At 42.2% G+C, this 24069-nt stretch overlaps 2 protein-coding genes across 5 annotated transcripts; one reads left to right on the top strand and one right to left on the bottom strand.

Moving 5' to 3' along the window:
• Positions 1-1514: 1514 nt before the first annotated feature.
• LOC140913078 (protein-L-isoaspartate(D-aspartate) O-methyltransferase-like) lies at positions 1515-15434 on the bottom strand. Of its 4 annotated transcripts, none has more exons than XM_073348771.1 (9): positions 15266-15434; positions 9170-9317; positions 8091-8195; positions 5638-5669; positions 4978-5082; positions 3814-3934; positions 2599-2684; positions 2210-2379; positions 1515-1851 (listed from the first exon to the last, which is right to left on the bottom strand). In XM_073348771.1, the coding sequence occupies exons 2-9, from the start codon at positions 9285-9287 to the stop codon at positions 1839-1841; spliced, it is 750 nt and encodes a 249-aa protein (XP_073204872.1). In that variant the 5' UTR covers positions 9288-9317; positions 15266-15434; the 3' UTR covers positions 1515-1838. The 4 variants fall into 4 exon arrangements, with proteins under 4 accessions (XP_073204872.1, XP_073204873.1, XP_073204874.1 ...); XM_073348772.1 differs by lacking the exon at positions 15266-15434 and adding an exon at positions 14843-15214; XM_073348773.1 differs by lacking the exon at positions 15266-15434 and adding an exon at positions 14343-14685.
• On the top strand, positions 15044-22270 carry CCDC32 (coiled-coil domain containing 32). The gene is made up of 4 exons (XM_073348775.1): positions 15044-15614; positions 16484-16739; positions 17990-18146; positions 19260-22270. Exons 2-4 carry the CDS (start codon positions 16496-16498, stop codon positions 19396-19398), a joined length of 540 nt encoding a protein of 179 aa, XP_073204876.1. The 5' UTR covers positions 15044-15614; positions 16484-16495; the 3' UTR covers positions 19399-22270.
• The last annotated feature ends 1799 nt before the right edge of the window (positions 22271-24069 follow it).

Here is a 24069-nt window from a genome sequence, read left to right on the forward strand (position 1 = left end):
CAATTCTGAGTAAGCATACTTGATTGGTAACATCAAGTCCTGGCTTCATCAGGGGAATTGTGTGTTGATACAGCTGATTAACTAGCTCACCAAAAAGGGGATGAGAAAAGAATACAGGAACTCCTCGCTTAAAGTCATCCCAGTTATCGTTTTGTTGTTACATTGTTGATCAATTAGGGAACATGCACATTTAAAGTTGAGCAATGCTCCACTCTTACATTGTTTACCTGCCTGCTTTCTCCACAGTAGGCAGCCTCCCTACACTCCCCGCTTTTTCCACAGCGGGCAGCCTCCCTATGCTCCCCCCCGCCTCACAGCATTCCCCAGCCCCGGCAGCGCTTTTCCCCTCATCCCCCCCCCTGCGGCAATCAGCTGGCTTGCTGTATTTAGGAGGCAGGAGGACTGGGCGCGCAGGCTTCCTTTACCTCCCCTGCCTCCTATGAGGCAGGGGGTAGGAGCAAGGAAGCAGCCTACGAAGTAAAGGGGGATGAGGTAGATGGGGGAGGAGGGGAAGAAGAGGCGGGTCAAGGGTGGGGACTTGGGGGAAAGGGGTGGGTGGGTGGGCTGAGGGTTAAGCCCCCTACCTCTGGTGCTTGCAGAGTAGGGGAAGCTGCCACTGCTGCTGCGCAACGTGCTTCTCCTAGCGTACAGCACCTTCAGCCTCCTTGCCTGCCTCATTAAATCCTGTTAAGTCACTGGAGACAAAGATATTGTCCCCACTCTGAAGAAAGATATCCTTGGCTTGGCCAAGAAAGCAGGTTTTGATGAGGTGGAAGAAGCTGATGTTACACAATTTCTGCAATCACACGGAGAAGAGCTAACCAGTGAAGATCTGATGCAACTAGAGGTGATGAGAGCAATGGAAGAAGAGGGCCAAGAAGTAGAACAACCACCAAGCCATCGAAATTTGACTGCCAAACATCTTTCTGAAGCTTTCCAAATGATTGAAGCTGGCTTGCAAATCCTGAGTGATGACGATCCTGACCGGGAACGCAGATCCAAAGTGATTAGGGGAGTTGGTCATCTAATGACTTGCAAAAAAAAATTTACCAAGAAAAAAAGAGGAAAGCAAAACAACAATCTCTAGATGTGTTTTTTCGAGTTCAGAAAGTTCAGCAAGAGGAGCAGCCAGACAATCTACCCTCTTCCATTCTCTGACTCCACCACCTCAACCAAGCTTCATACTCAGCAATGATTGTAGTATTAAATTGCTTGTTTAAAATGTGTATAATGCCTTTTGTCTGGCAAAAAAAAATTTCCCTGGAACCTAACCCCCCCTCCCATTTACATTAATTCTTATGGGGAAATTGGATTCACTTAATATCGTTTCACTTAAAGTCACATTTTTCAGGAACATAACTACAACGTTAAGTGAGGAGTTCTGTATGTTAAGATTAAACAGATCACATACATATCGTAATTTTTCTTCAAGCATCTGATGAGCAAGTGATGAATATAATGCACTACCATTTAATCAAGTACAATACAAATGAATTCTCAAATCTGAGACAGTATTGCACATTCTCCATTCTTTATTTACATAGATATTGCATGTGGAGCCGACCAAAGAGGACAACTGGGCTTATCTGGTTTTACTCAGTCCAGGAGGAAATCAGACAAAATCTCCACAGCTTAGGAACTGGGTGCTGATTGATCTGGAGGAATATTCTTCTCTCACTCCTCCGTATTGAGTTCTTTAAAAAAAAAAAAAAAAAAAAAAGGCCTCTGTGATGTGTCCAAGTTTTAAAAAAAAAAATTGATTTATAAAGCAAAGCCATACACATCTATAGTTGCTTCTTCAGGAACTGTTTCATGAGCTTTTTGTAAATGACACTCTGTCAGACTTCATCCCTATGGGTGGAAAAAAAGGCAACTGTGTTACTGCTATGGATAAATTCAGAATCTTCCTTTACAATGATAATGCACATGAATAGAATATTTATGAAAACAAAAGGCTAGATTGTGATGGAAGCTAGCAATCTCCATTATTCTTTAGTCTCTAAAATACAAGGAAATGCACACAGTTCTCTTGCTGTGCCCGAGGATGTATGCCCCTTCCGTTCGTCTTGCTGGCTGCACCTGCTAGGATTCTGGGGATGGATCTTTCAGCCAGCGGATTCTGGAGGAATGAGCGTCTGTCAACATCATGCCAGTAATAAGGGCAAGTGGAACAAAAGACAAATTACAATCAGGGAAACATATTTTTTACCGAGACCACTGCTTCTCCTTATCTGTCAGGGGAACATAGATCACGCCCATCAGTTGTGTTTCCACGATTTGCCCATCACTGTTTTTGTCATACTGCATCAGAACCTGGTTTGCACCTGCAGGCCCAACTGGCAAGATCAACCGGCCACCTGGCTTCAACTGTTTCAGCAACTGGCAAACAGAAGAGTCAATATCAGCAAGGACCCGAAACAGTTTAAACAAGGAAAGAAAGACAAAAGTAAAGCTGATTATGAGGTCTACTATGTCCACCAAAGGCATTTACAGGTTTGCCAGTTTCACACAGAACAGAAAGGAAGCTATTCCAGTTCTGTTACAGCCACGGGTGCGAGGGAATGAATGCAGACAGACGACATGTCTGTTCATTCTTACCTCCTTTGGTACAGTGTCTGCTGCTGCTCCAACATGGATGGCATCATAAGGTGCTTCTTCAGGGTATCCCTGCCTGCCATCTCCAACTGCAGAGAGGGAATGTGCAATGAAGATGCTTGTTCATGTGGCAACTCAACCTAGAGAGCCCTCTATCTTTCCTTTCACTTGAAAGGTATGCGAGGAAGGCTTTTGTATGTCAGTTGTGTTGGCAATTTGGATTTCTACAAGAAGCCTACTAAGACAGGCTGCTCTATAAAGTTAATTTTTAAAGGAAGATAGATTTTGGAAACAGGCAACACCATTAGAGGAAGGAAGAACCAAAGCTGGGACGGACCCTACGTGACAAAGGAGGTTAGTGCAGACACAGGACTCCAGAGACATAGGTTTAAATTTGATGGGTTATAGATTCAGAGATATTTAGGTCAGAAGGGACCATTATGATCATCTAGTCTGACCTCCTGCACAATGCAGGCCACAGAATTTCACCCACCACTCCTACAAAAAAACCTCACACCTACATCTGTGCTATTGAAGTCCTCAAATCGTAGTTTAAAGACTTCAAGGAGCAGAGAATCCTCCAGCAAGTGACCCGGGCCCCATGCTACAGAGGAAGGCGAAAAACCTCCAGGGCCTCTTCCAATCTGCCCTGGAGGAAAATTCCTTCCTGACCCCAAATATTGCGATCAGCTAAACCCTGAGCATATGGGCAAGATTCATCAGCCAGATACTACAGAAAATTCTTTCCTGGGTAACTCGGATCTCACCCCATCTAATAGCCCATCACATCAGAGTTGGTAGTTTCCAATGGAGATACAGTCAAAAACCAAACCCAGTTAATTGGTATTAACTGCAATCTTTACTTAAAAGATTAGTACTGACATAAAAGAGTTGTTGCACACCTATAAGGACAAAGTTGTATTGAAAGAGCTGCTTGGAGAAGGATCAATTGAAGGGCACCTGCCTACATTATATATGGCTTCAGTCAGTGCTATTAGCCACCTAACCTTTAATTTGCACTTACATGTGGAAATTTAGTTATTCAACAGAAAAACAGTTTCTTAATTAATACTACTGTGACCAGTACCTGAGTACTAAGAAAATTATGCCAACCATAGAAAGGCAGGTCTCCAGAAACAGCAAGGGCTAAGCACTGCCAGACTACAATGCATTCAGGTACAGAAATGAAACACCAAGGTCATGGGCTACAGAGCTCACCAAGAAATTTCACACGTCCAGAAGTGAGCAGAGTTGGATCATCTTCTCTGACATTTCTAATGGATTCATGGACCAGCTCTTCAATATGTTCTATGCCTACTGCTTTCCCTGTGGGACTCACCTGAAAACAGACAGATGCTTCATTATGTGCATACAGAGATTGTGCATTTTACAGGGTGTTTTACTGTTGCAGTGGAAGGATTAGAGAGAATTTCCAGGGACTTGTCTATTATGGGGAATATCGGATTAGGAGGTGCAAATTCTGTATTAAGTTAGTTTTAATGATGGGTAATCCTGTTTACAGAATCATAGGACTCGAAGGGACCTTGAGAGGTCATCTAGTCTAGTCCCCTGCACTCATGGCAGGACTAAGTATTATCTAGACCATTCCTGACAGGTGTTTGTCTAACCTGTTCTTAAAAATCTCCACTGATGGAGATTCCACAACCTCCCTAGGCAATTCCAGTGCTTAACCACCCTGAGAGTTAGGAAGCTTTTCCTAATGTCCATCCTAAACCTTCCTTGCTGCAATTTAAGCCCATTGCTTCTTGTTGATTAGGAATCCGCATAGACTGGGCTTGTCATCTTTCAGGTAACATGTATGTGTGTGTATGATGTGTGCACGTACGTACACACACACACGCTTACCCAAAAGATGACTAGCCCAGTCTATCGGGATTCCTAATCAGCATTCATTAGGAAAGATGTAGGCATCCGCTACAGGTGGATTGGGAAGAGGAACCAAAAGCCTTCCTTGTCAGGATTTCTTTTTGAAAATGTGACCAATTCCCTGGTAAGAGAGTGTCGTGGGCAATCTTCTAGTGCTCTAAGAGTCTATTTTCAGAAACTCTTTTCATTAAGTCATTTTCTGTAGAGTATGTTTCTTAAGTTCAACAAAGCAAGTGAAAGTCAGAAAGTGACCGTTTCTGTATATGGCACTTAATTCACTCCCTTTTCAGTGTATACTGGGTTAATCTGTCTACTAGATCATACTTCTGTTGGCAGATACACCATCTGTTTATACTCAAACTGACTGGAAGGATCACATTTATCTCTTGTTTAAGCTGATCTGGGGAGAAAAACCACAATAGCTTGCTTTAAGAAGCAGATTACTTCTCTTCATATTTATCTCAAGCAAAGAAGCAAATCTTGTACTTTGCTCACCATTCTAGCGAAGCAAGCTGTGAGGTAACCACTTCCTGATCCCACATCCAGGGCCTTTGCTCCTTCCACTAGCTGATCCTTCAGCAACTCCAGAGCATGGGCATGCTATGGGGATAACACCAACAAGATGATATCATGATGCACACTTTCACACAGAGATATTAATTTCTCTCATGCCCCTCCCCCAGTTTTTCCAGTCAGAACTGTGCTAAGTGTGCAAGCATATTATGTTTAAAACAGAACTTTTTCCTTCCCATGACTCATTTTGCAGTGGTGTCCCAATGTTGAGTTTGTAAAATCATTCTGATGACAGCACTTTCGAAAGTTGTTAGGGATATGGATTTCACTAGTGGAATGTTTAGCAGAAAATATCTGGCTTGTGAAGAAGAGGATCTCTTGAAAAAATAGAAAACTTCAATTATTAGCCTTCATAAGACAGAGTTATTGTTTAAAGTAATTGTTCAAGGTTGACTGTCCTTCCTTAAAACTGTTTGTAAGCATTTCACACAGTTGTACAGGACACCAGTAATAAATGACATGTGGTACAAGACAGTGTCCAATGCTCAAGCATATAAGACCTATGTCAACTTGCTATTACATCTTTTAAATTAAAGCTACCTTTAAATTAAAGCTATGAATAGAATGGAAAGTTTATCTTACCATATGGGGTGCACTGATTGTAGCCTTATATCCTGAAAAGAAACCACTGACAGTTAAACACAAGTAGTATGAAATTATGACCATGTCTGAATAATTACTATTAACTACTTTAAAAGCAGTTTGTTTTTATTTTTCTTTCAATATTGCAAACCTTTTCTGTTCTCCCTCCTATCTGAGACCATGTACTGACTTAAACTACCTCCTCTAGGGGGTGTTAATGACAGCAAAACAATATTTCAGGTCCTGACTGTTCCAATCACCACCTAAGTGTTCCAATCAACACAACTTTTCAGGCTCATTCACAACCAACACAGTTCTGTTGCTTAGAGCCCACTTTTGCAACCACTCCAATCAATAAGAATTCTGAGCACAGAATTGACCTGTTACAAGTTTGTTCATAAGGAAGGGGAGGGGCGGGGGGAGGTAATAGCCACCAAAAATAGTTAAGTACTGTAATACCACAAATCGTCTAGCATTAAGCCACAAAGTGGATAAGCTCAAAATAGAAGACCAAAAAAAAAAATCAAACAGATATTTCAATATGCTTGGTGTAGAAAAATAAGTTGTCTGAGAAATCAACAGAGAGGTGGTAGTGGAGGCAGCAGGGAGAAGTCTCAGAATGGATAATAATAATTCAAGGTTCACCCCTCAAGATTTCAGGAAAGGAGGAGGAAAAGCTACAAACACTATCTGCCCGTGCTACAGATGTATGTGTCTGGAGGAAATTTAGATGTCTGTGCTGTGATACCGCAGTGAGAGAGATTTCAGCTTCAGTTTATTTAAAATGTTGATTTAGACCACGTTGCGAGGGAAGCTTTCAGGGCTGAGTGTGCATGGGTGAAATATCAATGTGAAGTATGGTTACTATGCCTTGTGACTTAGGGAAAAGACCTGTCCCGTAGAACGGAGTAATACTAAAACAAAAGTGTGGGTGTAGTGTTTAGCTGCAGTCATATCAGTTATATGTACCATTCATAATATTTTCATGGAAACTATTCAGTTAATGTGGACATTCATGAATGAGGAGTCCTTGTGGCACCTTAGGGACTAACAAATTTATTTGGGCATAAGTTTTCGTGGGCTATAACCCACTTCATCAGGTGCATGGAGGGAAAAATACAGTAGGACTGTATTTTTCCACAAGGACTCCTTGTTGTTTTTGCTGATACAGACTAATATGGCTACCCCTCGGACACCTGTATTCATGAACGAGCAAGTCACAAAATGGCTTCATCCGTCAAATGCAGGAATTCTACAGCCTAACCCCAAATTTTTTATTTTCCCTAACATCCCCTCCCCCAATTCAAACATGCCTTGTGATTCAAGGTGATAGGTGCCATGGATTTTATTGCAGAGTCAGGATTTTTCCTATTATCTTGGAGCTATCCTTTTTTTTAAAAAAAAATCCCATTTTCTGACTTTGCATGTGGAAGGAAAAAGTTATTTCCAGGAGGCTTTCACTCTAAGTATCACAATCCAGTTCCTGAGAGCACCAAATACTTTACTCAGGGCATACAGAAATACTGTTTACTATTTTCTCCTTTGAGTTTACACTGTTTGCATTTATCTATTTGATTTTTGGATCTACAGATGTTTTAAGGATTTCCTCTTTTCTGGCTCACAAATGACTATTCTCAAAGGTACTGAGTATGCACAACACAACTCCTACTGAAGTCAACTGGATTTGTGGGCACTTCTGAAATTCACACCAATGGCTTTTTGAGCAGTGTGTAGCATACACTCACTACACATGTAGCTGCAGCCTGCTTTCACTGCAGCCTGTATCCACACTTGCCACTACAGTGTGTAGCTACATGCAGCAATGAAAGGCTGCAGTCGGGGAGGCAGCAAAGAAAGGCTTGGGTGGAGGGGAGCTGCCGGAGCCTTTCACTACAGCAGGGAAATGCTCCAACAACAGGACACTACACTGCTAAAAACAGCCGTGTAGACGTGAGCTGGTAAGGTATATAGCCTAGAGTTCAGACATACTGGGCACTCTACTTGCCCACCCATGCCAGCGGGACATGCAAGTGTCAGTATACCATACACTGCCCTAAATGTAGACATACCTTGTGTCAAGAAACAATGGTCTACCAACCATCAGGGCTAATCTTCCTATGCTTCATAAAGAGTTTTGTTCTTTAAATATAGTGGCCCCATGATCACATCTGAGCATTCCCAGCCTCCAAAGGGCAGATCCTTTTTCTGTTTCTCCCAAAGAAACCCTCAAGTAGTCTCATGCTGATACTCTTCTTGATGAGCCAGCAGTAAGAGTGCACATGAAATGTTCCTCTTTCCCATTCTTGACACTATTCCATATAGGCAAGACTTGCTAGCGTTGTAAACCAAGACGTACAAACTCACCCTGTGTCTTCCCTCCACTGTTCAATCACTGAGATTAGTGCAGCCATTACACACACCATAAAAGTGTCAATCCGCTACAAATTTCTTACCTATTGACTGAGGAGAATCCATGTATGGGAAATACTTGGTGTAGTGGGCTCTATCTGTGGCCATTAACACATCCAAGACCCGTTGAGATTTAATCACTCCATTTTCTTAAATAAAAAAAACCACAGAAAGAAAGATTTCAGCTATTTAGTACTGTAACATATTCAGGTTTGGACAGAGGCAGTGGAGGGTTTGGGAGGGATAGGCAATAGAGCTACTTGCATGTCTCCAGGTTTGTGGTTCACATCTATCCCAGGTAACTAGTGAGTAAAAGTAGCTACCCTCCAATAGCAGTTTGATGCCCTGCATCAAATAAGTTGACAATCTCAGGTCAGTTCCTAGCAGGCAAGTGCCTGCATTACCAAGCAACACACTTGGCAGTATCAGCAAAGAGGCAAAGGACCAAATGGACAGATTTAATTACACTCTGACCCTCTTACGTGGTTTCTTCAAGTCATATTAAGGCACCTTGGCAGGATGTAAAATTATGAAGTTAAGGAGAATGACTGCAGAGAAGTTCACAGTTCCTTCATTCCTAATTTCTCTGCAGTAACTCCCGCTGAGAGAACAGCTGTGTGGCTCTAGCAACAGGGGAATTCAAAGCTATTACCGTTACAACCCAAATCATTTGCCCAAAATGGAGTGGGAATACCAATAACTATTCTAGTCCCAGAACAGCTCATTGGAGTTAACCGCATAGAGCACTGACTGTAAAAGTCAGTTATATCAGCTTCAGTCTCCCTATGCTCTATGTAATTGATTTCAGAATCATACAAGAGGTGTTTTGCACATACCCAAATAAGTGACACATATGAGAGACTTTGGGTCTGGATAGTTTTTCCTACTAATCCTAGCATCCTGTCCTGTTTAGGATTAGAAACAGAACAGTTTCAGGCTGTGACATCCAGATTCTGAAGTGGCTGAAGATAAAAGTGCCAAGACTACTGCAGGACATTTTAGAATGATGGATTACAATCCCACTCAGTCTAATGTGAAAATCAAACCTACAACTGTTAAAGTACTGAGAAGTTTCATTATCAGCTTTAAATGTGAGCCCTGAGGGGCTGCTGGTGGTACTCACTGTAAAGATTGTTGAGTAGCTCAGCATGTGTTTTCCCACTTGAAGTCCAGGCCATGGTTCTTGTGAGCAACAGTCCCATGAGCACAGTAAATATAGCACACTGCAGCACACGGCTCATGTCTCAGAAATGCACAGTGGCCTCCCAGGCCTTGCATGCCAGTCATTGGGGGAGGGGGGGGAAGAGGGTGCAGAAAGCAAGAGAGAGAGACAGACAGACTTTAAAACAAGCTCGGATAACACCCAGCAAAACTCAAATCCTTCCCAGTCACAAATGGCCAAGATTAAAATGATATACACATCCTATAGCCATTAAACAATTTTAGCAACCACTACATTTATGTTACATGATGTGCCTCATTACCAACCCTGAAGAATCAAGCCCTCTGACCAAACAACAGACAGAGCACGGATTGCTGCAATGCAAGAATTCCTCATATTTCTTTGCCAACACGTCTTAATGTGGACCTAGAGAAAGCACCTCCATGAATAAAAGGGTACTTCAGTTTAGGAACAGAGATGTCAGTTAGGGCTAACTGATGATTGTTCATATGATGTGGACACTTATTCCCAGAGAATATGGAATTAAATGCCCAAACACACATGGCAACAGCTTTCTGTCACCACTAACCTGGGCTGGATTCTAACTAGCAGTATAGAAATAAAAGGTTCTGTATCCAGTTATCACTTTTTTGCACTTCTCTGTGTTATGACCAACAGTGACCTCTGTTTTTGAAGATTCACCCATTCCGAAGATATGAAGATGTCCCTGGACTCACATAAGCCCTTAAATTCATTTTCTTTAATTAAAAAATTAACCAACATTACAAACACAACTTGAATGTCTAAAGAAGGAAAAAACTAAACACTATTGCTACACAAGTCTATAAGTATACAGACTATTATAGCACATAAACACAGCTCCTGCATTTCTATATTTTGCAGCAACTAAAAATTGCTTCTCAAAATTCAAGGAAGTGGGGAGGAATCTGTGTCATTTAAGGGCTTTATAACAGTCCCCTGATTACTGGGGAGCTACTTCAAGTACAGTTCTGCTTTGAAGAGCGTAATGGCATTTTCTTACTCCTTGTGTATATGTGGTCAGTTGTACTGTACTTTTTTTAACATTAGAGTCAGCACATAAGTTTTTATTAGCTTGTAATCCTTTTAGTCTCTCAAAGCCAACACAGCAATGGGAGAGTGAGCTGCAGTTCCTGTTCCATGATATGCACCAGAATTTTTTTCTAACTTCCAGCCAGTGATATCAGTGCAACCTACTGTCTTCAGATTCTGCTGTAATGATGTCTGTGAGGTAGCAATGCTTGTGCAATCCCTTCCCCTTCAATGTAGTGCACAGATGTCACTGAGCTTAATTTGGCCTGAAGAGCTATTTTTGCTAATGATGATGTGCAAGATGGTAAAAACCCAGATTGATTGTCAGAGCCTACGCTGAGTTTGCAGGACTGGGTGTTGGAAGAGACTCTGACCTGTAAATTAAGCACATTTGATGCAGAAGTATCAAGACAAACAAGAAACCTACAATGTTATTTCAGTAACCTTTCAGAGTAGAACTACACCTTAAACCTATCACCCTGTGTAACAATATACAGCAATGCCACTGTGACACTCTGCACTTTTATGTTCATTCCTTTTTCCAAGAGTGTGCTAAATTTTGTCATAATTGGATAAAAAATTATTTGTATCCAATTATTATTTTTATGCCTCATTACTTGTAGTCACTTAAAATCTTTCTGTAGTTTAGTCATAGAATATCAGGGTTAGAAGGGACCTCAGGAGGTCATCTAATCCAACCCCCTGCTCAAAGCAGGACCAATCCCCAATTTTTGCCCCAGATCCCTAAATGGCCCCCTCAAGGATTGAACTCACAACCCTTGGTTTAGCAGGGCAATGCTCAAACCACTGACCTATCCCCCCCCATGAAGTTAATAAAGTTGTTTTACTCAAATCAGTATGCTTGGATTGAAGTGTTTAGGAAACTTCACTTGGGATAAAAGGATTTCTGCATATCATTTTCTATTAATAAAATGATAGATTTTATATGAGCTTGTATTATCCAGGAGAGGGCTGGGCAGTATAAGATGCACATTTCTGGGGAAAAGTCTGGGACTGGGAATTTGCTGGCGTTGCTCTGCAGTGTAATTCAAGTATAGCTGGCCATGGCACTCATATAATATAGCTGGGAATATATGTGAGGCCAGACCAAGAGTGGTTGCTTTCACAGCAGAGCAGTATAAAAGCCACCTCAGGCTGGAGAACTGAGGGGACACAGCTGTTCAACAGTCCAGATTATACCATGTGTAATGTCACAGCCACACACCAATTTAGGACACGAAGTAAAGAATGAATCCAACCAAAGCTACAGAGGGAACCTAAGCAGAAAAGACATAAGCGAGATAAATAGGAGTTTGGCCAGGGTACTGGAGCTCAAACACCTATTTTCACTAAAATACCACCACATCATCCTGATTTTGACTTTTTTCTCCCACATGCCACAACAGTTTGCAGAATATCAGTTGTCCAGCTTTTACTTTAAGTGGATTTAATGCTCTTGATGTGTGGACTGATGGAAGCCATTAAAGATTGCAGCTTTGAGAGTCCAAATTTTACTTTATAGATGGCTGCTAGGTAGATGTAGAGTCTTTGCCAGGGTGGATTTTCATATCTCTGAACCTTCTGCTATCTGTACATTTAGTAAGGGGGAATAACCTTTAAATCTTTGTACTTCTCAATCACAGTTACATACAGCCTTCTGTACTGGTCAGTCATTCCCATCCCCTGCCCTCAAAGCAAAGGGAAATTAGAATTAAACCATAGGGTCTCTATAATTACTCAACTTTCATGACCAGTGTGATCTACATATGCAAACAATGATGAAAAGGAAGCGACATGCAGTCAAGTAAGAGATGGAAAAAGCAAAGAGAAGGCTAAAACATGGCTTTCTGCCTTGGTCTGACCCAGAATGCTGGGAAAGGCAAGGGGAATGCCCAACTCTGCCCTCATCCCCACCAGGGCTTACTGCAGGATCCTGTTAAAACTGAAAATTACAAATAGCGTTGAGCTAGTAACAAGTTCTCCATGTCCGCTACCTGTTCCTTGACATACTTTATTGACCACCCAGAGACAAGTTTAGTTTTCAAGGACACCTTCCTCTCAAAAAAGTGAGAGTGAGGAATTCCCTTCTCACCTCAAAAGAGAGACCATTACTCTCTCCAGGTTGTACCATGATTGGCAGAAGGGTGACCCAAAACTCCAGGCTCACGGCCATAGGCAGAGGATATTTTGCACGTCTATAGCCTTTCTTCCAAGGACATCTTTAGGGTCAAATTCACTCACAGAACATCAAACTCTTTTTTCAGACCATTTTTTTCCCCTACAGAAAGAACAGTCTCACACAAATCATGAGTTGTTTTAAATGAAATCTTATAACCTAGCTCTAGGATTTATCACAGGCAAGTAAAAGAAAGAATTACTTTTGTGACTTATTATATCTGGCTAACTCCAGGTTACCTCTGCCCGAAACTCATAACAAAATAATATCGATACCCATACAGGATTTCTAGAGATTATTAATTTTTTCAGTTATTCCTTTTGCCATAAAGATTTTACTCATTCTGTAGAAATCACAAGTGGAGCTTAATATTGAATAGTAGTGAAATTAATGCTTTAACATATAATATTTTGTGATTAAAGTACAGATCTCCATGGTGCAGAATGCAGCGCTGAAATGGTATAAATGTGATGTCAGTTAATATTACAAGGGTGAGGTGGATTATTTATTTTCAGTTTTAAAACTTTACTTGCAATATGAAAGTTGACTAGCATTTGTTCAGCTGAGAGATTTCCTCTCCCCTGCCCCACTGGTTTTAAAAGATGTTAAAGAAAATCAGATGGGAGAAGACTGAAGGCAGTCCCACTGTGACATGTACTGGGAATGAATCCTTAATTCTGATGTACAATTATAGATTCATAGATATTAAGATCAGAAGGGACCATTATGATCATCTAGTCTGACCCCCGCACAACGCAGGCCACAGAATCTCACCCACCCACTCCTGCGAAAAACCTCTCACCTATGTCTGAGCTACTGAAGTCCTCAAATCGTGGTAAGGGGAGGGATAGCTCAGTGGTTTGAGCATTGGCCTGCTAAACCCAGGGTTGCGAGTTCAATCCTTGAGGGGGCCATTTAGGGATCTGGGGCAAAAATTGGGGATTGGTCCTGCTTTGAGCAGGGGGTTGGACTAGATGACCTCCTGAGGTCCCTTCCAACCCTGATATTCTATGATTCTATGACTGTGGTTTATTTGAAGTCAATGTGAAAAAGCAACCACTCCCTAGATAGGAATAAGATCAGTCCACTGACTCCATCTGATCTGGTATCTGACCAGCAGCAATGGCCAAAACTGGTTTCTTCAAGACAAGGCCCCTTAAATGCACCCCAATCAATTGTGCTGTGCTGTGCATTAGGGGCAGAGGAGGAAATGCCTTCTATACCCCTACAAGCAATGAATCTTCAGATCACAAACTATGTCAGTACCTCACTTATTTTAACTTGCATAACTATAGATGCTATTGCGTTGTGGAGCTGAGAATTAATGGACTGTGGGAATTTTCCTAAAAGAGAAAGCCTTAAGGCAAGGGTGCATGTGTGACAAACTACTCCATACTTAAGTGATAAAAATGTTTTTCCATCTCTTTACAGAACTTAAAATAACTAAAAAAAACCCCACTCTTTAATATTAATCAAAAGTTTGTTAGTTTTAAAGGGTGCACCTGGAGAACACATGGCAACACTGGAATGGGATAAGTGAAAGCAACAGCAGGGATTCAAGATGTTATGTAACATACTAATTTGTCAGAAGATTCCCCCTGAGAATATTGCTGATTATTACTTACAGCGTTCTCCACCTAACTACAGGTTGCTTAATTACACAATCAGTTTACGCATATAAGAATCAGAGCATGATCAGTGGCAAGTTATTACAGTAGAACCAGTAGGAATACCAGCGTTAGGAACTGACTAGTCAAGGACACACTGCATTTGGAACCGGAAGTATGCAACCAGGCAGCAGCAGAGATTAAAAAAAAAAAGAAAAAAAAAACAAATACAGCACAGTACTGTGTTAAACATAAAGGGAAAGCAGCACTTTTCTTCTACCTAATAAAGTTTCAGAGCTGTATTGAGTCAATAGTCAGCTGTAAACTTCTGGAAGAACCACCATAAGGGTTTGTTCAGAGTTAGGAGCAGCCTCCACTCCCGAGGTGTTTGTAAGGCTGAGGCCCTAGTGTAAAAGTTAGCTACACCAGGGGCCTTTTAAAGATTCACTCTTCAAAGTGAGCTGTAAACGCTGCTCGCGGATGTGTTACAGCTTCTGCCCCTTCACTTCTCCGAAGAGGTTTGGTCCCCCCGCGACCTTTCCCACCAGCGATTAGCAGCTGCAGCACAGTGCAAGGCAACACGTCACTGGGGTATAAAAACATCCCGTTGGGAAACAACACACATGTCTCACTGGCCAAGGGAACGTGCAAGGCCCTGAGAGGGCTAGACAGTTTCCAGCTCTCTCCCTCCCTCCCTCCCTCCCTTCGCGCTTGCACCCAGGAGCGGGCGCGCAGCCTGGGGCAGGTCCCGGGCTGTGCGCTCAGCAGACAGCGACTAACCAGGGTTTGTAAAATCAAGCCTCTGACTCCGGTGCCAGCGAGTTAAAATCGGAGGCAAACAAAACAAACCCTCCCACCGCTCGAGCCTGCGGGAACCGGCCGGCGCTGGCAGCCCTCGCCCCGGACTGGCTGGAGGCCCCAGAGCTGGGCGAAGGAAGCTGAGGCGCCCCCCCCGGGCTCGGATCGAGGCGGGCAGGTGGCGCCGCGGGAGGCCGCGGAAGGGAGCTCTCCAATGGGCGGCAGGGCGCGGCGCAGCTCAGCCCCGCCCAGCGGAGCAGGGACTCCGGTGCCCACCGAGCCCGCGGGGAACGGCCACTTAGGGCGGGGGAGGGGGCGGACAACGCTACGTCCCTCCCTAGCATACCCGACCAGGACCCCGCGCTGCCCCTGCGGAAGTGGAGTGGGTCAGTGCATCAGCCTCACCTGCGCAGGCGCACTAGGGCCTCCCCCTAGCCCTCATACCGCAGACAGACCCACTTTCACGACCCCTGTGCTATGTGTAACAACGACTTGCCCTCCCGCGCTCCGTTTGTTATGAGAAGAGGACAAGTTCCGCCCGGTTTCAAGATGGCGTCATGCCAAGAACCGCGCAACGTTTCCCGCCCCTTCTCTCCAGAAGGAGGAGTAATAGGCACTTTCCTGTAGCCAATGGCTGGCACGGCAGGGCTGCCCTTCCATTCGCTGATTGGTCAGGCTACACGTCAGAGAAACCTCAGTACGTCCCCATTCGTCCTACCCTGGAAGGAAGAGGGGGCAGCAGTGAGGGACTCAGGTAGGTGGGGGTCTTGGGCTCTGCGGGTATTGGGGTGTCGCTGCTGCCTCTGTGCCGGGAGGGGCTGTCACCGCACCTCTGGCTTCAGCTGGGGAAAGGTCTGGGAGGCTGTTCCCCCAAGAGGTGGTAGCAGCTCCCCGAGGCTGATGGGCCTCCATGATGAGGCCATTGGCGGCTCCACCATCCTTTGGACTTGACCCTGCTGAGATTTTGAGCCTTTATTTTTATGCCTGGCCCATGCCCCCGAGGCAAAATATGTGCCCTGCATGGAAGATGGGCAGCCTCCCCCCAGTTATTTACTCAGCCCTAGACTCTCTCTGAAAGGGGATGTGCATAAAATGTGCATGAAGTGTGCAAAAGCCACACTTGGCTTTTTGGGATTTACATAACCTGAGCAACAAGATTTTTGTAATCATGCCTTTTTGGTCCATGTGACTAGGCTCTGGCAAACCTGAGACTTTGTTCACTGTGGCAGAATTGCTGCATTATGAAGTAGTGTTTGGTTTGAAAATTTCAGGTTTAGCTGAATGGCCTGTAAATCACAGGATGGACCTATCAAAATCAGCGTGGCTCTTTACAAAATATAGTGTAAACTGGAGATTATTTGAAACTGACGGAGGTGCAAGCTTTTCTGAATCATTCTATTATGACTCATACAGCATAGATCACATAATCCCAGTATGCAAATACAATCTGTTAGTACAAATTTCCCTTTATGGAAAGTGAGAAACAAGACTTTGTGATTTTCTGAAAGGAGCTTTCTAGAAATCTAAAATCTATTTAGACTTAAGGCTGGGGAAAAAATCATGTGTAGATGGAAACATTGTTTTACAGGTGACGCTTACAATTCATCACATGTATTTTTTCAGGATTTCTGCATAATGAAAATGATTGAGAATGTTGACTCTGTAGTAACTAGGTCAAGCCAGGACCTCTGGGCTGAAATCTGTTCCTGTCTGCCAGATCCAGATCAGAAAGAAGACTTTAGTGATGCTTTTACAGATTGCTTCACAGATTCTTACATCAGTAGAGAAAGCCAGGATGAAGAACCAGATGGTTCTTTCCAAGCAAATCTGAAGCCCTGGGCACCTCTGAAAGATTCAGAGACATATTTAGCATCGCTAGGTGAGTAGATATTAAAATTCTGATTTCTGAGTTTGCTTCAGTCAGAAAGTAAGTTGAGAGAATGGTGAGGGCTTCTGTATCTCTGTTAATGTAATTGTAACTCAGGGGATGACACTCATCCCTTTGAATTAAAAGACTCTGGACTCAGGCTCCCATGAGGATTTGACTTGTACCCAATGTTGATAGTGCACTGAAGTACTGGCAATCTGAGGAGCTGCAAAATTAGCTTGGTTGAGCTTCAGCTGGACGGTTAAAACTGAGGCCCTTTCTACACATTTCTGGGTATTTCTATGGGTGAATTAAAGATCCCACACCTTCTTTCAAAAATAATTCAGAGTTAACCACTGTTCCTCCTCTAAAAATAGTTTCCACTGCATTTAACTATGAATGGGGAATGTGTTCTGAATTACCCATATCTAATTTGTTGCTTTGTGAAACATTTTGGGACACTTCTAATCATTCTGTTAAATATGTTGTGTGCTTATGGAGAGAAATGCAGTTTACTCTTGATCTGTGACCACTGTCCAGCTTGGGGGAGAAAAACTTAAAACAGATACCAGTGGTACTTTCCTAAGTCCTGCACACTAAAGAGACCAAAAAAAGAAGTCACTCACAGTAGTTGCGCAGATCTTCATAATGTGATTATCTCTCTTCTTTCTTGCACACTTTACATGTCCTGACATCAGTTCTTCTCTTGTGCTTTGATCAGGTGTCAAATAGTTAGTTGACACTTAAGTTCTTATGACTAGGCTTCGGAGTCAGTACCTTGTTGCAGCTAATAGGAACTCTTTGTACCTCACAGTTACGGTTTCAGCCTGTGTGCAGAGTTGCAAGGTTTCACAATTTTTGCAACCACAAGGGCTAGAGACTTATGTCTTAAAACGACAACTTAGCATCTGGAGCACAAGATGACAGCCTCCAAAAAGAAATACTGGCCTGTTATGCCACCACAAGCTGGCCCAATTTGACTCCTTCCTATGACGTTGTTCTCTGTCAAAACTACAGTGAGCACAAGTTAATACATGAGCCAAATAAAGAAGAAATCCACAATAATGGAATTTTTAAAAAACAACCCTATTGATTTAAACAAAAGAATGCACTCCTCCAGATTTCAAGTAGTAGTAAAATAGTTAACTTTTAAATATCATTTAATCATGTAGAGTTAATCTAACCCTTTGGATTTAAACTCTCTCACCATAACCTCCTGTTTTTTCTCTTTCTTCAGTAAAACTTCTTTTTCTTCCGCCCAGAGAGAAGACTGATGAGAATTAAGGGTTTGTCTCAGGAAGTGACCTCCAAGGATATGCTGCATACTCTGGCCCAAGCAAAGAAGGAATGCTGGGATAGGTTCCTGCAGGAAAAGTTTGAGTCCGAATTTTATGTGGAGGGACATGAATCTGAAGAGAGGTAACAAACGTGATGAGGAAACGCCAGTCAGACTGATTCAGGGATTACCATTAGCAAATAGAGCAGAGCTTTCTTTTAAAAGAGTAAAATAAAATTGTTGGAGATTTCTAGTGAAGTGTGTGTGTGTGGGAATTACAGCATTACAGTAATATTGTTACTTAATGCTTTGCCTCTTCCGAGCAATTCACTGATATTATTACAGCATTTCAGTGAGACAGGAAAGTAGCCATATCTCCACCTTATACATAGGATGACTGTGGCAAAGAGGGTAAGGCCTGAATTTTTAAAAGTCCACTAATTTTGGGTGGCTCAATTTTGGGGTGTCCAACTTGACACATGTTGCGCCTGCTTTTCATAGGTGCTGTGACTTCAATTGCTTTATTTAGAATGGTGGGTGCTCAGGCATGCTGAAAATATGGCCGAATATGTCTCCGTTTGGAAATATCTAAAAATTTAGGTCTAATCCTAGAGTGAGAAGCTCCATGCAGGCCAGCTCCTGATTCTGTGCAGAGCCCCACTGAAGTCCACACTGCTCCAGCAAGAGAGATACCTGTGAGGAACTTCTTGTAAGATCAGGTCCGGGCAGGACTTGGTGTCAGAGCTCAGATTAGAACTCTTGAGTTCCTGGCTTCTGTTTCTATGCTTAGTCTGTAGTGCTCCTGTGAGCTCTCTCCCTTGAAAATAAAGTTTTATATAAGTGCTAAGTATTAGCATCCTCATTAGGTAGGTCAGATAAAGGAAACAGAAATTGTTCTGGCTTGAACTGCATGTTCTCCTCCATAGCACAAAGGTCCTAGTTCCATCTCCTGAAAGATGCCATTTTCTATATATTGAACTGCAGTCCCTTAGAGACAGTGTCCTGACTTGTGTTACAGATGCCATTAAAACATCATGTGGGGATGTCAGGAACCAAACATTCATCTTCTTGAGCACAGTGGATTCCTGTTTCTTCTCTGGCACACAGATTAGTCAGTTAATAGATCCTTCCTGTACCCATAGGAGAGCCTATAAAATGGAAGAAAGGCCTGTGGAGGGTTAACACCACCAGATTTTATAATTCAGTACTGGCTTTTACTGCTGCCTTATATTTAACTTCTTACTTCTTTCCCTCAGCACCCTGGAACATTTAAAGCGGTGGCTGCAGCCTGATAAAGTGGCAATCAGTACTGAAGAGGTACAGTACCTGATTCCCCCAGAGTTCCATATAGAGAAGCAAGAAACTGAAGAAGAGTCTCCAGCAGCAGAACAATGAAATGCACTCCAACCATGCAAAGCTGCTGTCCAAGGACTGACAGAGCTGCATTCAGTGGCAGTAATAAAAGGGTAGGGTGAGGAAATTGCCAATTTTTGGTCAGCAAGGGAAAGAGCTATGGACATCCAGAGGATAAAATTGCATTTGTTATCGACAGGAGTGAAGTGTCCTGCAACTTTGTGCATGCTGGACTTAAATCTTGTTTTTAGCTACGTGGTTTCCCATCTTGTAGTAAACCAGTCATTCCAGTTTAAAAAAAAAAAAGTTTTATAATTCACTGAAATGATTACTGAACAAAAAGAAGCTGGTCAAAAAAGGTGATATCCTTGAGTAGTGCAGCTAATAACTCAAAAGACTGAGTCATTTCTTCCTCCTTTCTTGTACCCTCTCTTTGTGGCTATATCTTTCCTGTTGTTAGCTTCACAGGCGTTATTTGTTGATCTGTTACAACAATTCCGCTGTAAAGTTATCTGTAAAACTCCACAATTTGTGCTTGAGTTGGCTCTAAACGGTATCCTGGAGAGATGAGAAACATTTGCTCTGTTTGGTTTTGGTGCAAACTAAATGGGATTCTACTCTCCAATGATAATTATCAAAGCCTGTTTAAAATTCTTCTCTTTATAATGTACCAGCCTGGAATATCACATTTATTGGACCTTCAGACAGTCTTGTATGAAAAGAGGTGTTTCTCTACCTTTTTCTTCTGTTTGATTTGTTTCCCACTCCCCCCCTCCCCCAAGAGGGGCAGGTTAGATTCTAAATCTAAATGATAGATTCTAAATCAGTGGCAGTGACAACCGATCAATGGATTATTTTCATGTTAAATAATTCCTTGTGAGTCTTACATTAAGCCTGTTTCTATAGATACTTGATCTGTTTTATCTACAGCAAGTTGTCCCCGTCCCCCATCATTACTCAAAGGGTCTGTAATCCTGACCTTTGTATGAGACTGACTCTTATAATTATTGTATAGCTGCAGTTTCTTATATGGTATCAACAGCATAGGGCAATAGAGAGCAATGGCTTACATCTTCTGCTGGGGACAGTACTTAAAACTGTAGTGATTAGTTCTAATACTTTATACCGATATAGACGTTATGTAGCAAATATGGATCTGTGAAAATGCACTTGCAAAACAGCTTCTTGAAATACCTACCCGTTTCTATGTCTCCATAATTGAGTAGTGCTATTGTTTGTTTTGAAGCGAGCCATAGTTTTACTGCTACTTGTGAGCAGGAAGTCCAGTAGGATGACTTGGGACTTGTCTAAATGGGGAAATTTACCTGCAGAACTATACTGGTATAGTTATGGCAGTATAAGTCCCTGCATGAACACACTTATTCCAGAATAAGTGTCTACATGGGAAATTTTCCCAGTATAACTATACTGGTCTGGTGCTGTCAGTAAATTTTCCTGTGTAGTCATGAGAAATACAGCTCATCATTTGAACATACAGAGTTGGGTCTTTTATTGGCCCACACAGCTGGGAAGAATTTACAGTATTAGTGCCAGTGAAAACCTGGACTTAAGTTTTCTTCAGTGCAAAGCTATTTATTTGAAAGAATCCGACAAGCAGCAAAAAGGTTATACAATGCTTTTTCCTAATAAGCCTCAATTCCCCAAGCATAAACTCTCTTAGTAACTATGCTGGCCCTACGCATTATCCTGATTGGCAAATAAAGCAGGTATAGCTACCAGTTCTAGATGAAGACTTCTTTTCCTTTTCTTCTCAAGCACTTGGTCTGTCAAATGTCCCCAGGGCAGCGTGTTGGCTACCCTGAAACCCTGTGACCTAAAAATCTCTCGCAGAAGGGTGTTGGCTATAGTGGCCGTCCTACAGCATCACAAGCCTCCTTAGATATTAGTTGGGGTGGCAGTGGCACATAGGATTATTCTGCAGTACTTATACACTTATCTCCAGGGAGTCATATGTCCTCGAAATATGCCCTGTTGGCATTTCATGACTTGTTTTTTTTCCTGCTTAATATTTTCGGAAGGGACTACAGGCACAGACTGAAGGCCGACTAACATTTACCTTTTCATCAGTCATTCACCTGAGCTCTTTTTGTTGTGCTGTCCTAAGGAGTCAGTTGATGCAAGTCAGTTAGTACCAAGTCCACCATCTGTATGTTTTCTGCCTGTTTTCTAGGTGGTCTGACCATTGACTGACCGTGACAGTTCTTCCAGATCAGCACAGATACACAGAGCCCCAAGTAAACATCCAAAGTACATAGTTGTGTCAGCATACAAATGCAGTTTCAACACTCTCACTCAGTAACTTTTGATACCACTTGTCGGATGCTAAGGGAATGCTGCTCCCAAAATCCCCTAGCAAATTCATATTTACTAAGCTGTACCAGACCCAGGTCAACCACAGTAATTCATAATTCAGCACCATCTCAACATTAAGGACAGGAGATTTATAAGATGTGGGTTTTTAAAATTAAATTTCCACTATTTAACTCCCCAAATTTTAAAATGCTATTTAAAAATAGAATAAGTGTAAATTTAAAAATCTCTTGCTTTATTATACATTGATACTGAGTTTCTATTCTGTAGCTGAAACTATGTTGTCAGACTATAATGAGGGTGACTTCCTATTTGATACTGTTCACAAGAACATGTAAATGATTTCCTCTTTTTTGTAATCAGAGATTGTGGTTAGGATATTTTATGCTACACTGTAGTTTCCCTTTAAAGCTGCTAGTAAGGAGATTATACACCTGGAATCAGAAAGTCTCAAACTAAGTTGAAGTTTCAACAAAATTTAAATATTTGAACCTACAGAATGAGTAACTGAGGTAATCTCGTGCAAAAATAAACCAGTTTCTATGAGTTAAATTTTAAGTATAATAAAATGAAGCTAAATATATGAATTGACTCTTCTGTTTTTCCAGAGGGGGAAGCTTAGAGCAAGCAATTTTGGTTTTTGATCTTTCCATTTTAAAAAGTATCGAGATCCCCAAGGAAAAGGAGGATTGGTGGATAAAGCTTTGTTGTCTGAATACATCATTAGCAACTGAGCTCTTCCTGTTTACACTGATGTGCCACCAGTCACATAGCATCCCCACTGGATGTCACTGCCCTGAACAGTGTACATTAGTAAGGTGGTGTAGATTACACACTGAACTATGGACATGTAGTCCTATGTCCTTTTGAGCCAATCTTGGTACCTCAGAGATGGGAAAACTGAAAGGGGAAGTGGGCCGTTGTAGTCTGTAAATAGTTCCATTCAATTCTACCAGTGAAGCCAGTTGTGTGAGGGGCAGAGTACCTTCAGGTCCCACTCAGCTGAGTCCCACATGCAATAATATCAATGGGAGTGTTTATTGGCTTCAAAGGGTGCAGGATCAGGCCCACTGACTAGTGTACTAAGCCTTTTGCAGGACAGTGTGAAATATGTCTTTGCTATAATTTAACTCTAAACAAAATGCAGAAAAACTTATAAAAACATACCTGTACGAGATTGTCAGGGAGGTAAATGGGTGTACAAGATTCAGGATAATGATGAATCAGGCCCACAAAACTCTCCACATCTTCACAACAGAGAATTAAAACTATCAAAACTTAAAGCCTCTCTATTAAATGGCTTTTAACTGGAGATCAGACTCGGATAAAACACCAGATCCAACCCTCCCAATGTTGGTAAAACCTCAATCCAAAGTCTCTGTCTCAGGCTTATCTCTACATCTGACTTGATCCGGACATATACAGTGTGGCAGAAAGGCTAATATGCCACTTCTGAGAATAAACAGAGAAACAAGGGAAATTGGTTGATATATCAACATTGAAACTGATATGGCACAGTAATATGTTAAACAAAGTACAGAAAAATTTAGATGCACTACAGCTGAGTAAAAATGTATGTGTGTATACAGTAACTCACAGAAATTGTACTTTGACTGGACAACATGGATAAATAGAGGAACACCAAAACTACTATACACACTTTTATACAAGTGATAAAATATGACTTTCTTGCAGCTAGGGGGAAAACACAACCACCAAGGAACGAAAGCTAGCGTGCACCATGAACAACTTCCAAAAATGTCCAAAACAAGTGCTTTCAGGAAATCAAACAAAAACAAATCCAAACTGGAGAAAATACCACCCCATAAACCTACTTGAATTTTACCCCAGTGCATCCGTGGGAAAGTGAAAATGAATGAGCTGTATAAGAATCAAGTTTGAATCTAATATGCTTCAGGATACTGAACAATAGAATAAAGCACAAGAACAAATCCGCATAGACACTCCCCTGGAACCCCCACCAGGGGTATTCTATCTGCTACCCAAGATCCATAAACCTGGAAATCCTGGATGCCCCATCATCTCAGGCATTGGCACCCTGACAGCAGGATTGTCTGGCTATGTAAACTCTCCTCAGGCCCTACGCTACCAGCACTCCCAGTTATCTTCGAGACACCACTGACTTCCTGAGGAAACTACAATCCATCGGTGATCTTCCTGAAAACACCATCCTAGCCACTATGGATCTAGAAGCCCTCTACACCAACATTCCACACAAAGATGGACTACAAGCTGTCAGGAACAGTATCCCAGATAATGTCACGGCAAACCTGGTGGCTGAACTTTGTGACTTTGTCCTCACCCATAACTGGGGACAATGTATACCTTCAAATCAGCGGCACAGCTATGGGTACCCACATG

Source organism: Lepidochelys kempii, chromosome 6, assembly GCF_965140265.1.
Source record: "Lepidochelys kempii isolate rLepKem1 chromosome 6, rLepKem1.hap2, whole genome shotgun sequence".
Classification (NCBI taxonomy): Eukaryota; Metazoa; Chordata; order Testudines; family Cheloniidae; genus Lepidochelys; species Lepidochelys kempii.